Below are 12584 nucleotides of genomic sequence, written 5' to 3'. Positions count from 1 at the left end.
TGGGAAGGGGAGATGTGTCTCTGCAAGTATTGAAATAACCGTGACTATCACTGATGCTCCTGCAGTGTTCCAACTGCCGGTGACAGAATACAGCAACAAGTGATAACACCAACCAGAATGGAGGAAGCAAAGCCACTTATTTTTAAAAAGCATTTATTCATTTATTTTTCAAAGCCATTTCTTAGACGACTTAATTGGGAGTGGCTGCCAAAGCAGAAAGATTTGCAAAGCCCACCCAGCCGCAGCATTGCAAAGGCAAGAACAAGCTGCCCCTGGGTATGTTGGTTCATGCCTGTAATCTCAAAATTTTTGGGAGAATGAGGCAGGAGAATTGTTGAATCAAAGGCCAGTCTGGACGATATAGAGTGAGGTTGTGTCTCAACCACACCACACCACACCACGCCAAACCAAGAAAAAAAAAGAAGAAAGGAGGAGGAGGGGAAGGGGGAGGAGGAGGGGGAGGGGGAGGGGGAGGAGGAGGAGGATGAGGAGGAGGAGGAGGAGGAGGAGATAATCAAACCAAACAGGAAAGAAAACAGCGAGAGTAGGTGGCATCTGACACTGACCAATCAGCACCGTGTTTCCTGCAAGTCAAGACCGGGCTTTTGGGGAACCCAGGCAACAGAACTGGATTGTACAGTGACCACAATTCAGGGTCCCAGAGTTCAATTCCCTATGAACATCAGGCAGTTGTTCCGTTGAGGCTCCCGTGTTCCAGGTGTGCCAACTTGACAACCAAGATTAGCCACCGTAGGTACATTGCTGCCTCATTGAGAAAGTTTTTATTTATTTATGTTTTTGCACATGGGTGTTTCGCCTGCATTTATGTTTGTGCGCTACTTGTATGCCCTGTGCCAACAAAGGCCAGAGGAGGGACTGATCCCCTCAGACTGGAGTTACAGACAGTTGCGAGCTGCCATTCTTGGTGCTGGAAGGACAATCCTCACTTTGCTACATGAGGTGGGGAACCTAGAAGGCAGAGGGCGCCAGACTGAACAACGGGCTCTAGCTGCGGAAGCAAGTCTAGTCACGTGGGTGACATAAACTTCCTAGTGGAGCGTTTTCTTTAGGAGGAAGACATGACACTAGAGCTTTTTTTATTTATTTATTTTATTTTTGCTTTTTAAAAAGGGTTTGACTATGTGGGGGACCAAAAATTAAAATAAAATTTTTTTTAAAAACTTAGGCCCTGAAATGGGAACTTCTAATGGTAAAGGAAAATTTAACTCCTTAAATCAGTAGTGCCATGACTGGCGCCTGATCCCCTGCTCTCAGAGAAGGGGAGGTAACTGTCCACCACTCCTGTTAACATTCCTTTGCTAATTGCGGTGGTAAAGATCCCCCAGCCCAGGGGATCACTGACAGGCCCTGTGACCCTGCAAACCCATGTTCTGTCTTATGTATCTCCCTTAAAATGTATAGTTGCTAACTCTGTACTTTGTATGACTTTAAGTAACCATGGAAACTCTGAAATTTGTGGCCTTCAACCTTATGGTCTGCCCCTTTAAAAGCTTCTCTTGTTGGCTGATTGGATCTCATTTGCCCACCGTGCAGTGAGATCCCAGTTGGCCAGCTTGAAACAAAAAGAAAGCTTTTGCTCTTGCATCAGAGTCCTTGGGTTAGTCTCTGGGCTCTGCGAGCCTGGCACAGCACTTGGTGGGCCTGGAGCTCCCTACTGTAAGCAGATAACTGTAGCCCTGCGTGGCCATCCTCCTGCCTCTGCCTCCCGTGAGCCGCCAGGTCTGGCGGACACTGGGGATTCTGATTCTTCTCTTCGGTCACTGCGTCGGAGTCTCATCTGGCCAGCTGGTAATTTCCCGTAGAGGGGACGTTTGTCCTGATTTTTTCCCCCCCGCAAGACCTTTAAAAGCCGCGCTCGCCCCTTTACTCCTCGTTGGGTCCGTCCGTCCTCCCCTCCGGCCCTTCGCAGTGGCACAGTCCACCTGGACTCCGCCCTTTCCCGGCAACCGACTGTGCCCCGGGAAAACCAATCGCTGGCCGATCGTTGCTTGGGCGGCTGGGAAGCGGCGATCTGGACGCTGGGCTGATCGATCCACGCTGCCTGGCTTCTTGCGTGCCCTGTGCGCCGCGGGCTCTTCGCGCGTGCGTAGTGCGCCGCGCTCCCTTTCTGCCTCCTCTGCCGCCATGGCGCCCATGGTTAGTGTGGCTCCGCGTGAGGCCGCGGCTCCCGCCCCGGCACGTGGGGCTTCCGGGCCGGCTCGGGCTCGGGGCCGCGTGGGGGGCTGCGCCCTGCGGCGGCGGGCCGGGATGGCCTGGCAGGCGGCGCCGAGGGGGCCGTGCCCGCGGCGGGGCCCAGCACGTTGTGGGCGGAGGAGGCCGCGGCTCGCGGCGCTCGGGCGAGCCGGCGGCGCTCGGGGTGGCGATCCGGCTCCGACGCGGGGCCCGGGGGGACGCAGGGGGCCTCGGGGCCGCCTCGGGCTCCGGGCGAGCCGCGGGGAGGGCGGATGTGAGCTGCCGCCCGGGCAGCCGAGTGGAAACGGCCCCTGACGGGGTGTCCGGGCTTCAGGGGCCGAGGGGGGTCCCCGCGGCAGGCGCCCCGGGCGCAGGCGGCTCCGCCCCCGTCCCGTCCCGTCCCGTCCCGGTGCAGCCGAGTGCGGTGCTTGCTCTTGGCCGAGGTCAGCCCGTGCGCAGCCTTCCAGCCGGGCTCCCCCCGGAGGTCGCCCTCCCTGGACGGAAGGTTCTAGGCCGGGGGCTCGTGGTGTGTTTGCGGTTGTCTCGCGTCTTTCTGCCTTGGCTTCAGCGCGTTGGTGTGTGTGTGTGTGTGGGGCTTAGAGTCCTGTAGGGAGGTCTTGCGGTCCGCTGTGGGCAGCCTGTCTGAGTGAGCCGGCCTTTCCCGGGGAGGGGGGGATGGAGTTGCGGGAAAAACACTGGACGTAAGTGTAGCAGTAACTGCAAAGTGCAAACTTGCGGAGACGGGAAGGGAGCGTGTGCGTGAACTGCAAAACCTTGAAGGGCAAAAATTCGGTTGAGTTCTTTACAAGTTCCAGGGGTCCGCAGAGACGATTGGCGGGATGTCACTTTGTGGAAGTAAACCGGACCCTCCTAGGTGTGGTTTGGAAGAGCTAGCCACAGTCTTTGGTCTTTAGGAAGCCGGCTGGAAAGCAGCTACAATATTGTAATTCCTCCGCTGTTTCCTGACAAGGTCCGGGGATTAGGTGCCAAAGAGCACGGTGAAGTGCTCGAGTCTGGATAGGTGCTAGTGAAGGATTTCCCAGTGACGGTGAGTGTGCACAGCACTTGGATGCTTGTGCTTGCAAGTGAGTAAAAGAAAGTATTTTTTTGGGGGTAGCACTGTGGTTCATGTGCCAACAGACCCCCGTGCTTGTCAAGATTGGGGTGTCCGGAGAGGTTGTGTGTGTGTGGGACTAGAGTGTTAATGGTTCCCCTTCTCTTAGCATGTAGAACAAGTTCCTTGGCACTCTTGAAGGGGACCCTTCGTCTCCTTGGGTTTGTATTTGTAAGGACTTTTATGCCTCCGGCATGGCTTTGTTTTTTTAATGGGGGGGTGCTACCTGAGGCTTCACCTCTGTTTTCTGTGTGCCCCTAGAAAAAGCCTGTGGCGAAGGGAGGCAAAAAAAAGAAGCAGGTTTTGAAGTTCACCCTTGACTGCACCCACCCTGTAGAAGATGGGATCATGGACGCTGCCAATTTCGTAAGTGACAAGTTCTGTTGCTCCTCTGGGCTGGGAAGCAGTGAGGTTCGGGAGATACTTTGGGAAAACCTCTTGGAGGCAGTCCCAGACTCTACTTAACCAGAGGGGGCAAGTTAGGTATTTATTGCTGAGTCTCTTGAGTTCAGCAGGCTAAATGAGATGGAAGAATAACAGACAGGCTGTGGATATGAGTGACAGACCTAGTATCCTGCCTTCCTCCTCTAATGGTCTCCCAAGAATCGGGCAAACTTGGTGGGTTCAGCTCTGCTGTTGCACTATGTTAAGTTTATCTGCGTGGGCAGCCTGAGCCTCTGGACCTTAGGCCAATGGCAGCAGTGTTAAGACCTGAGTGTGTTTGCTTTCATCTGCTTGCTGAATTGTCCCTGAGGCTTGTCTTTTACAGACTTGGTGCTGTCCTGAGATCCCCTCTCATTTAGATTTTGTGCAAGCAGGTATGTCTGCACCATGTGTGTGCAGTGTTCATGGAGGCCAGACCAGGGCCAGGGCATTTCTCTGGAACCAGAGTTAACAGGTGGTTGTGAACTACCATGTTGGTGCTGTGAACCAGTTAACTCCAGCCCTGTTCTGACTCTTTTTGCCCCTGTATTTGCTCCATATTCCCAGGACCCCCGTGTCCCCCTTAATCTAGAATTACTGTCTCTGCAGCCCCATTTTGGCTCTTGGGACCAAGGCCTTCGTATTCACACATCCTGAGTCTACATTTGTTCCTCACATTCCAGAAGGTTAACTGTTGTCCAGAACAATCATTTCCAAAAAATTGAAAATTAAAACTTATAGGCATAATTTGTAGCCATTAACAGTACACATGGAATTATCCTTGTGGCTACTAACCTTGTGTGGACGTCTGTCCCATCTGTCTCTTAGATGTGCCTCACTTGACTCTTCTTATCTTAAATCCTTTATCCAGTGACTTCTCCATGGCTTTGGTCCTTTGCATGTTGGTGGGGTTCTTTTTTTCGAGACAGAGTTTCTCTGTGTAGCTTTGGAGCCTATCCTGGTACTCGCTCTGGAGACCAGGCTGGCCTCGAACTCAGAGAGATCCACCTGCCTCTGCCTCCCGAGTTGGGTTCTTTTTTCTTTTTGTTTTTTGTTTTTTTTTTTGAAGGGGGTTTCTTTGTGAAACAGTCCTAGCTGTCCTGGAACTCACTTGTAGACCTGGTTGGTCTCAGACTCACAGATACTGGGATTAAAAGTATGCAATACCATGCCTGGCTTGGTGGTATCTTTTTTCTTAATTTAAAAAATATTATTATTATTGCTGTGCATGGTGACACATGCCTTTATCCCAGCTTTTGGTAGGCAGAGGCAGGTGGATCTCTGAGTTTAAGGCCAGCCTGATCTATATATACTGAGTTCTAGGGCAAACAAGCTGCATAGAGAGACCCTCTTTTTTTTTTTTTTTAAGACTTTTTAATGTGTTTTTCCTACATATATGTCTGTGTGCTGCATGCATGCCTTATGACATTGGAATTCAGAGGAGGGCGCCCGATCCCCTGGAATTGGAGTTAGGGATGGTTGTATTCTGCTGCATGGGTGTTGGGAAACGTCCCTCTGGAAGAGTGGGAGTCTCTCCAATCCTTGGTGGCTATTTTCTGTTTGTCATTTATGTGTTGGTCCTGCCTGGTGTCATCACTGGCCTCCTTCAGCAAACCATTCCCTTGGCATTCATCTCTGCTAATGATTTCCCTTCCAGAAGACTTGCTAGTAAAGTCAAGGTATGTTTTCTGACCATTGCCCCACCATAGTTAACAGTTTTGTGTTGGAGTTTTAATTGTCTCAGGATGTAACTCAGGACCTCACATTCTGAGTGAGCATTCTTGGCTGTCATTGAGCTGAATCTTCAGTCCCTAACATGGTAATGGTAGTTCTGAGCTGAAGGGACTTCATCTCATTGCAGTGGCAACAGAACAAAACAAAAAGTCCCTTTTGGACGGAGGTTCCTGAAGGTGAATGGCTTGTCCTGGCTCACATGGTGCTTTGCAGAATATGTCTGGGCTCATGAGTCCCTGTCTCTTCTGCTATTTACCATGCAGGTGACTCCAGGCAGGTCTGTGATTGTTTACGTTGGCGTGTGTCTTTGCTCTTCTTACTAGGTGAAGACTCTCTTCTCTGTAGTGCTGAGAACTGTGCTTCATGCCCCATAGGCTCAGAGGTCGCTTGCAGCTTTGCATGTTTGTATAAAAGTTTGGCTCTTGGTCTCCTGCTTAGTCTTGACCCTTTTTGTTTGTTTGGTTTTTATGTTGAGATGGGTAGGATCTCACTGTGTTGCCCTGGCTTACTCTTTACCCTTTGACCCTGAGTGTGCTGCCCTCTAAGCTTTCATCATCATGGAGCCAGCCAAGACCATTCACATGAGATTATGTTGAATAGCGCCATCTTCATGAACTTGCCTCAAAGTCCTTAGAACTTGCTTAGGGAACTGACCCCATCCACAAAGTTGTCCTCTGGTAGTAGGACACCATGGCATAGGCACCCACATACATCATGTGTACACACACATCATTTAAAGACTGAAGATTTTAAGGATACCTGTAGCATAGCGTTGGGAGAAAGTGTGAAACCAGCCTACCCCTGAGACCCGTCAGCCCCCTGCACTCACTGTTGATTTTTGCAGGAGCAGTTCCTCCAGGAGAGAATCAAGGTGAACGGGAAAGCTGGGAATCTTGGCGGAGGGGTTGTGACCATTGAACGGAGCAAGAGCAAGATCACTGTCACATCTGAGGTGCCTTTCTCCAAAAGGTAAGGTATGAGGGGTTTCCCTTTTGCTGTGCAGCTGTGTAAAGAGCAGTGACTGTGTGTGTATGAACATTGCCACTGAGACATAGGCATGTGCGCGCACACGCACACACAATTTGTATTTATTTTTTGGCTTTTTGAGCTAGGGTTTCTGTGTAGTAGCTTCGAACTCACAGAGATCCGCCTGCTGCCTCTGTCTCTTGGTGCTGGGAAATTTTTTAAGGTTTATGTTTAGTTGTATTTGTAGGGCACCTGCAGATCCCCTGGAGCTGGAGTTACAGGTGGTGGTGCATTGCCCAGTGTGGATGCCAGGATCTGAACTCTGAAATAGTGCTCTTAACTGCTGAGCCTTCTTCAGGCCTATTAGTGCTTAAGGGACTTAGACTTGCCTATATTTTGATTTTGTTTTTGTTTTTCGAGACAGGGTTTCTCTGTGTAGCTTTGGAGCCTGTCCTGGCACTTGCTCTGTGGACCAGGCTGGTCTCGAACTCACAGAGATCCAGCTGCCTCTGCCTTCCCAGTGCTGGGATTAAAGGCGTGCGCCACCAACACCCAGCTCACCTAGCTATTCTTAAATTGTTTGCTTCCACTGCTGTTAGATCGTGGTGGTGAGAGCCGTCCCCTGCCCCCACCCCAGTCTCATGTAGCTCAGGCTGGACTCAAACACTGTCGCTGAGATCAGCCTTGGTGCCTGACCTTCTTGTCCCCATCTTCTGAGAGGTGGGGTTACAGGTGCATGCCACCTCACTCGGGTGAGAGCATTCATTTAATTTTAGTTTTCTTGTAAGTGCTCCCATGGCATTGGGCGAGAGATCTGATGTCATTGTGGAGTCTTTCCTTGCAGGAGCGTGACACTGATCTTTACCCCTGATATCTGAGGATGCAGCTGAACATGGTGATATGTTGATTTACCAGAGTTGGATATAATTGGGCTTACCTCACAGCTGGGGCCTGTAGACCAGGCTGGCCTCGAACTTGGAGATCACCTGTCTGCCTCCCCAGTGGGCCACCACTGCCTTGGAGAAGCTTTTCAAATAGAGGGGAGATTTTAGAGTGCCTGGTGGGGTCTGCTGGTTAAGACCTTGTCTGAAAATAGATGATGGCTGCCTGGCTATGGTGAGTGAGGCCAGTTGTGCACAACCGGCAGCCTGTGGGGAAGAAAGAGACTGCATCTTCTTGTGGCCCACACTCCATGGGCTATGATCTGACTGGTGCTTCCTTGTCCTTTTGGGACTTTGAGGGTGTTCCTCCACCTTAGGCTTGCCTTGCCCTTGTTCTCCTGCTTTAGTCTCCTAGGCACTGGCATTATGATTCCCACAGCCAGGTGGCTTCCTTTTATTTTGGGGAGACTAAGAGCTGAGCCCTAGGGTTTGGACACAATAGGCATTGAGTTATGTCCTCAGGTGCCACCATCCCATGTGGTCCCTTTTATGGTTCATCTTGAATTAGAGGTAAGAGTCTTGCTAAGTTGCCTAGGCCAGCTGTGAGAAGTTGGGGTGTAGCTCAGGCAACCCTGCCTCTCTGTTTCCAAATGCCTTGCCTACTGACTTTGCTTTCTAAATGACAATAGTGTTATTTTTCTGAAACACCCAAGGGTGTTCTCAAGTCTAGGACATCTTTCTTCCTCGTCTTTGACCCTGTTTTACTGTGAGTTTTGAAACTATCTAAAGTTTTGAGTTGAGCTCCTCATGGCAGCATAGTCTGGGCAAACAATGGCGGCTGCCTCTGGGGTTTGTGCTGCCCAGGCTTGAGTACTGAGATGAGATGCCTGTGCTGTCACTGCGGGGATTGCCTGCTTGTCTGTAGGAGACCCCAGGCAGGGCTGAACTCTTGTTTTGCCTTTGGCTGCTGGTGAGGTTGTTGATTATATCCAGGTCCTTGTTGGTGAGCCAGTGTTTACCTGTGTAGTATTCCTCAGAGTCTAAAGACTAGGCATCTTTTTTTTTTTTTTTTTTTTTTTGAGGAAGGGTCTCTGTAGCTCTGGCTGTCCTGGAACTCCCTCTGTAGAACAGGCTGGCCTTGAACTCACAGAGATCCTTCTGCCTTAGAATTAAAGGTGTGCACCATCAAACACACACCCACACACCCCTTCCTCTGGCAAAAGCAGGCATCTTAAGGTCCATTTTGTAGTGTGAGAAACTGAGGTGTGATGAAGTTAATTTGCAAACAGGGTTTGTGTGTGTCATGGCACTGGGACTAGCTAGCCATCAGGATTCAGCTCATAACATCTCCAGTAGTCAGGTGTATAGGCAGTCACGCTTGTGGAAATGCTTGGGTATGTGGGGTCTAGCATGTGTAACACCCTGGATTTGACCCCAGCAGCGGAGGGAAGGAGCTTGAGGAAGCCTGAGGCAAGATGGATCATAAGCTTGATGTCTCAGGCGGAGCTTGGGTCACTTGAGCCCAGAGTTGAGGCCACCCTAGGTAACAGTGGGACCCATCTCATAACAAGAACAAGAGTCTCAGCTGTGGAATGGCTGGGTGGCACACACTGCCCATGTGTTGGATAATGGGCATTCCATTGAAGAAGTTAGGGGACTCAGAACACTGGTAAATCGTGATGTCTTTCTACATTACAGTAAACAGCCCTGACAGCCCCCGTCTGCCACCTCATGGAAGCTTGCAGAAGGTTGTGGAAATGCTTGGAGTTGGTTGGGAGGCTAGTGGTTCTTAGCAAAGGTGCTAAAACGTGTAATTGTCAACTTAACCACTGTGATCTTTTGGTGGTCACAAGAGACCATTTTGTAGGTGTTTGCTGTGGTTTAGGGGACCAGCTGGCATGCACTAATACGTTCCCACTTTGATTGCCAGTTTAGGGCTGCATGATAAGACTGTTTTGTTGGCTTGGTGTACTTGGCCTGTCCTTGTTTTGGAAGGCTGAAAACATGTTAAATGGTTTTATTTTATGCGTTCAAATGTTTCAAAATGTAAGGAACCCACCAGTCTAGTGTGGTTCTTAAGAGTTTTTTCTCCACAGGTATTTGAAATATCTCACCAAGAAATACCTGAAGAAGAACAATCTTCGAGACTGGTTGCGTGTAGTCGCCAACAGCAAAGAGAGCTACGAGCTGCGCTACTTCCAGATTAACCAGGACGAGGAGGAGGAGGAGGACGAGGATTAAGACGCATTGGTCTGCAATGTTTTGTATTAATTCATAAATAAAATTTAGGAACAAAATCCGTGGTTTATCATTGTATCTCTGCAGTGTGGGTTGGACAGGAAATTGGACCACAGGGACTGGGGTTTAACTGGCTGCTGCTCATTTGTATATAGACATTTCTGCTGAAAAATGTCAGTTCTCGATACTAATGCCCAAGCAGGCCCCTGACCCAAGTAGTAGATGAGAGGTGGGTTGTGTGAGGCAGCCAGACTGGGGCTTAAGCCTGCTGCTTGGTTATATCAGGAGCCTGTCTTAGGAAGGTTTGAGAATACAGTGTGGTGTTCCTTATTAAAAGCAAGCAGGTGGTGTCTTTGTGGGACTTTGCTGGGGAAATGGCAGTCAATAAAACAGGTTTCAGGGACATTTGTCTCCAGTTTTGATCACAAGTTGCTGGCAGTGTGTGCACTAACCTTTTTCCTTCCTGTAGAAATGAGAGGGTTGTTTTTCCTATCACTGCTGCATAGTCTGCCTTTATAAAAAGATGTGCAAATATGCCGGGCATCCGAGCCTTTAGGCGGCTCTCCATAGGATATCTGAGTCCGAGGTCAGCAAGGGCTAGTAGTGAGACTAAAGTCCTTATTTATATACATAAACCACAGCTTGTCCAAGTCCTCGGAACAGGCCTGAATTTCTCTAGCCTCCAGCAGAGGATGCTGAAGACAGCTTCCAGGTGTTCCCAGTAGGGGGAGCCCTTCCCCCCTCAGGGCTCAGGAGGCTTACAGCGAGGGGAGTGAAGCAGAGATGGAAGTTGCCAGGTAATTCCTGCTTCTTAGCTGTCACTTAAGGTCACAGCTGGACTTAGTGATAAAAGTCTTAGTCTGGGGCCTAAACATGCTTAAGAGCCTAGATTCAGACTCCATCAATGCAAAAAAAAAAGTCCAAGCAGTGTGCACCTGCAGGGTACTGAGGCAGAGAAAGGCCTTGTGGGGTTTTCTTGACACTGTGTTCCTGGAGAATTGAAAGGCGAAGAGTTGGAAAGACAGGAAGATGCCTTTGTTAAGGGTTAATTTGAAAAAGTTCCCGACACCTTAGGGTGCTCCTCTGAAGTCAAAATCTGTAGCAGCATCCGCTTTGCTTTCTAATAAGTTTGCTCACAGCTCCTGGCCACGCTTGAGGCCTGTGCTCTGTCAGCTGGCAATCAAATGGCCCAGCCCTGTTGCACCTCCAAGTAAACACATGGCTCTCAGGTTGAGTTTAACATGTTGAAGCTTTGCAATCTCACTTGTAGCAAAGGTTTCCAGTGTTTTCTATTTCTATGCAAATTTCTTGAAGCAGAACAGTATTGGTTTTCTTCTCTGCCCTTGCAGGAGGCAGCATTTTCTTCAGACCTATGGGTGTGGCCCCCTTGTGATGAGAATCCCTGAATTTGTGACTTGGATTTGCAGATCTTGTTTGTTTCATTCATCTTCCCATGTGGTTATTTCTAGGTTGGCTGTAAAATTAACCCTGGGTTGATTAGCATATGCTAATCAAAAAAGTGGCCGCAGGTTTTGGAACTGTAATGAAATGGAAACTCACTGGGTCTTCTACACCTTTCTAAACTCTTGTAATTGAATGTTGATTACATTTTGTATTAAAGTGGCTAACACATGGCTACTGTTACTGTGCAAGGCTTGCTTTCTTTTTTTTTCTACCTCACATAGCCTGTTAACCTTTTCTTCACTGGTTAGTTGCACTGGGCATGGAAAAAAGTACAGTTCAGTCTCTGGGAGGTCTGTTGGAGTTGACTGAGCCTGGAGAATCACTTCCCAAACAAATGCCTTTTTCTGATGGGCACCATGAAGAGTAAAACTGAATTCTATTAAACCTGCCACAGCATCTGTGTCCAGGACCCTTTGTAGACACGTCTCCTTTATGTCTAGCCTTCTGCCTTACCCGTCCTTATCGGAAACGTTGGCACAGGAACACTGGAGTTTTAAGCTGTGACTTCAGTTCACGGAAGTCATAAAACAGAATGCTGGCACAGGCTTGCTCCCTGCCAGCTGTGGTTGCTCCCGGTGCCCTCTCCCTTGAGTGTTGGTGCAGCCCAGGAAGTATCTACACGGAAGGCTTACTCATTTCTAAATTGTTTACTTTGAGAAGCTTCCAGAGTCCCATGGTCCCTGCCTTTCATGGGTGAAAGTGTATTTGTAGTGCCCTCTCAGCAGCAGCCACTCAAATGGACAGGTTGGGGTCTCCCTGCTGGGTACCTTGCCAGAGTCCTGAGAGCTAGCTCTGACCAAACGCCTAGGACACCCGTTTTTCTAAGGCGTTTGTGGCGGTGGGGCACGGCTTACTGGAAGGTGATCGTAGCAAGATAGGGTTTCTCTGTGGCTTTGGAAGCTGTCCTGGAACTAGCTCTTGTAGACCAGGCTGGTCTTGAACTCACAGAGATCCACCTGCCTCTGCCTCCCGAGTGCTGGGATTAAAGGTGAGAGCCACCAACGTTCGGCGAAATTGCTCCTTTTAAAGTGAGAAAATTTCAGGAGATGCTCAAAGTATGGACACCTGGGGATGTGGTCCCCTGGACTGGCAAATGCTGAAGCCTGCAGGGACTTGAGGATATAAAGAGGCAACCATAGGGGTGATGGTATCCCAAGAGGGTGATGTACTGTTCTTCAGTTCTCACAGACAAGGCTGGCTGGCAGAAGCTTCATTGTAGGAGACCCCATTGCCTGAATCAGCAATTGCCCTGATCTGGGGGTCAGATGGCAGGTTGCTTGCTTGGGGGAAGAAAGGACTGGTTGTAGGGTGTCCGTTGTCTCCACAAGGCTACAGGTAGAGGGGACTAGGGAGATGGCTCAGTCAGGACAGTTTGCCACGGGAGCTCGAGCACACACATAACCTGGGTGCCGTGGTTGGCTTCTGTCATCCCTGTCCAGGGGAGGCAGAGACAGGAGGATCCTGGGGACTTACTGACTAGCCAGTCTAGTTGGCTAGCAAGCTCCAAATTCAGTGTGAGAGAGACCCTGTCCAAAAGGTGACGTGGGAGCTGCAGAGAGTGCTCCGTGGTT

At 49.8% G+C, this 12584-nt stretch overlaps 1 protein-coding gene across 1 annotated transcript; it reads left to right on the top strand.

Annotated features, from left to right (window-relative positions):
• The first annotated feature begins 1817 nt into the window (after window positions 1-1817).
• Rpl22 (ribosomal protein L22) lies at window positions 1818-9608 on the top strand. Its single transcript, XM_027398379.2, has 4 exons — window positions 1818-2157; window positions 3569-3673; window positions 6309-6433; window positions 9408-9608. Exons 1-4 carry the CDS (start codon window positions 2146-2148, stop codon window positions 9550-9552), a joined length of 387 nt encoding a protein of 128 aa, XP_027254180.1. The 5' UTR covers window positions 1818-2145; the 3' UTR covers window positions 9553-9608.
• Window positions 9609-12584: the final 2976 nt, after the last annotated feature.

This window comes from Cricetulus griseus, chromosome 2, assembly GCF_003668045.3.
Source record: "Cricetulus griseus strain 17A/GY chromosome 2, alternate assembly CriGri-PICRH-1.0, whole genome shotgun sequence".
Lineage (NCBI taxonomy): Eukaryota > Metazoa > Chordata > Mammalia > Rodentia > Cricetidae > Cricetulus > Cricetulus griseus.
This window is presented reverse-complemented; position numbering and strand designations above follow the sequence as displayed.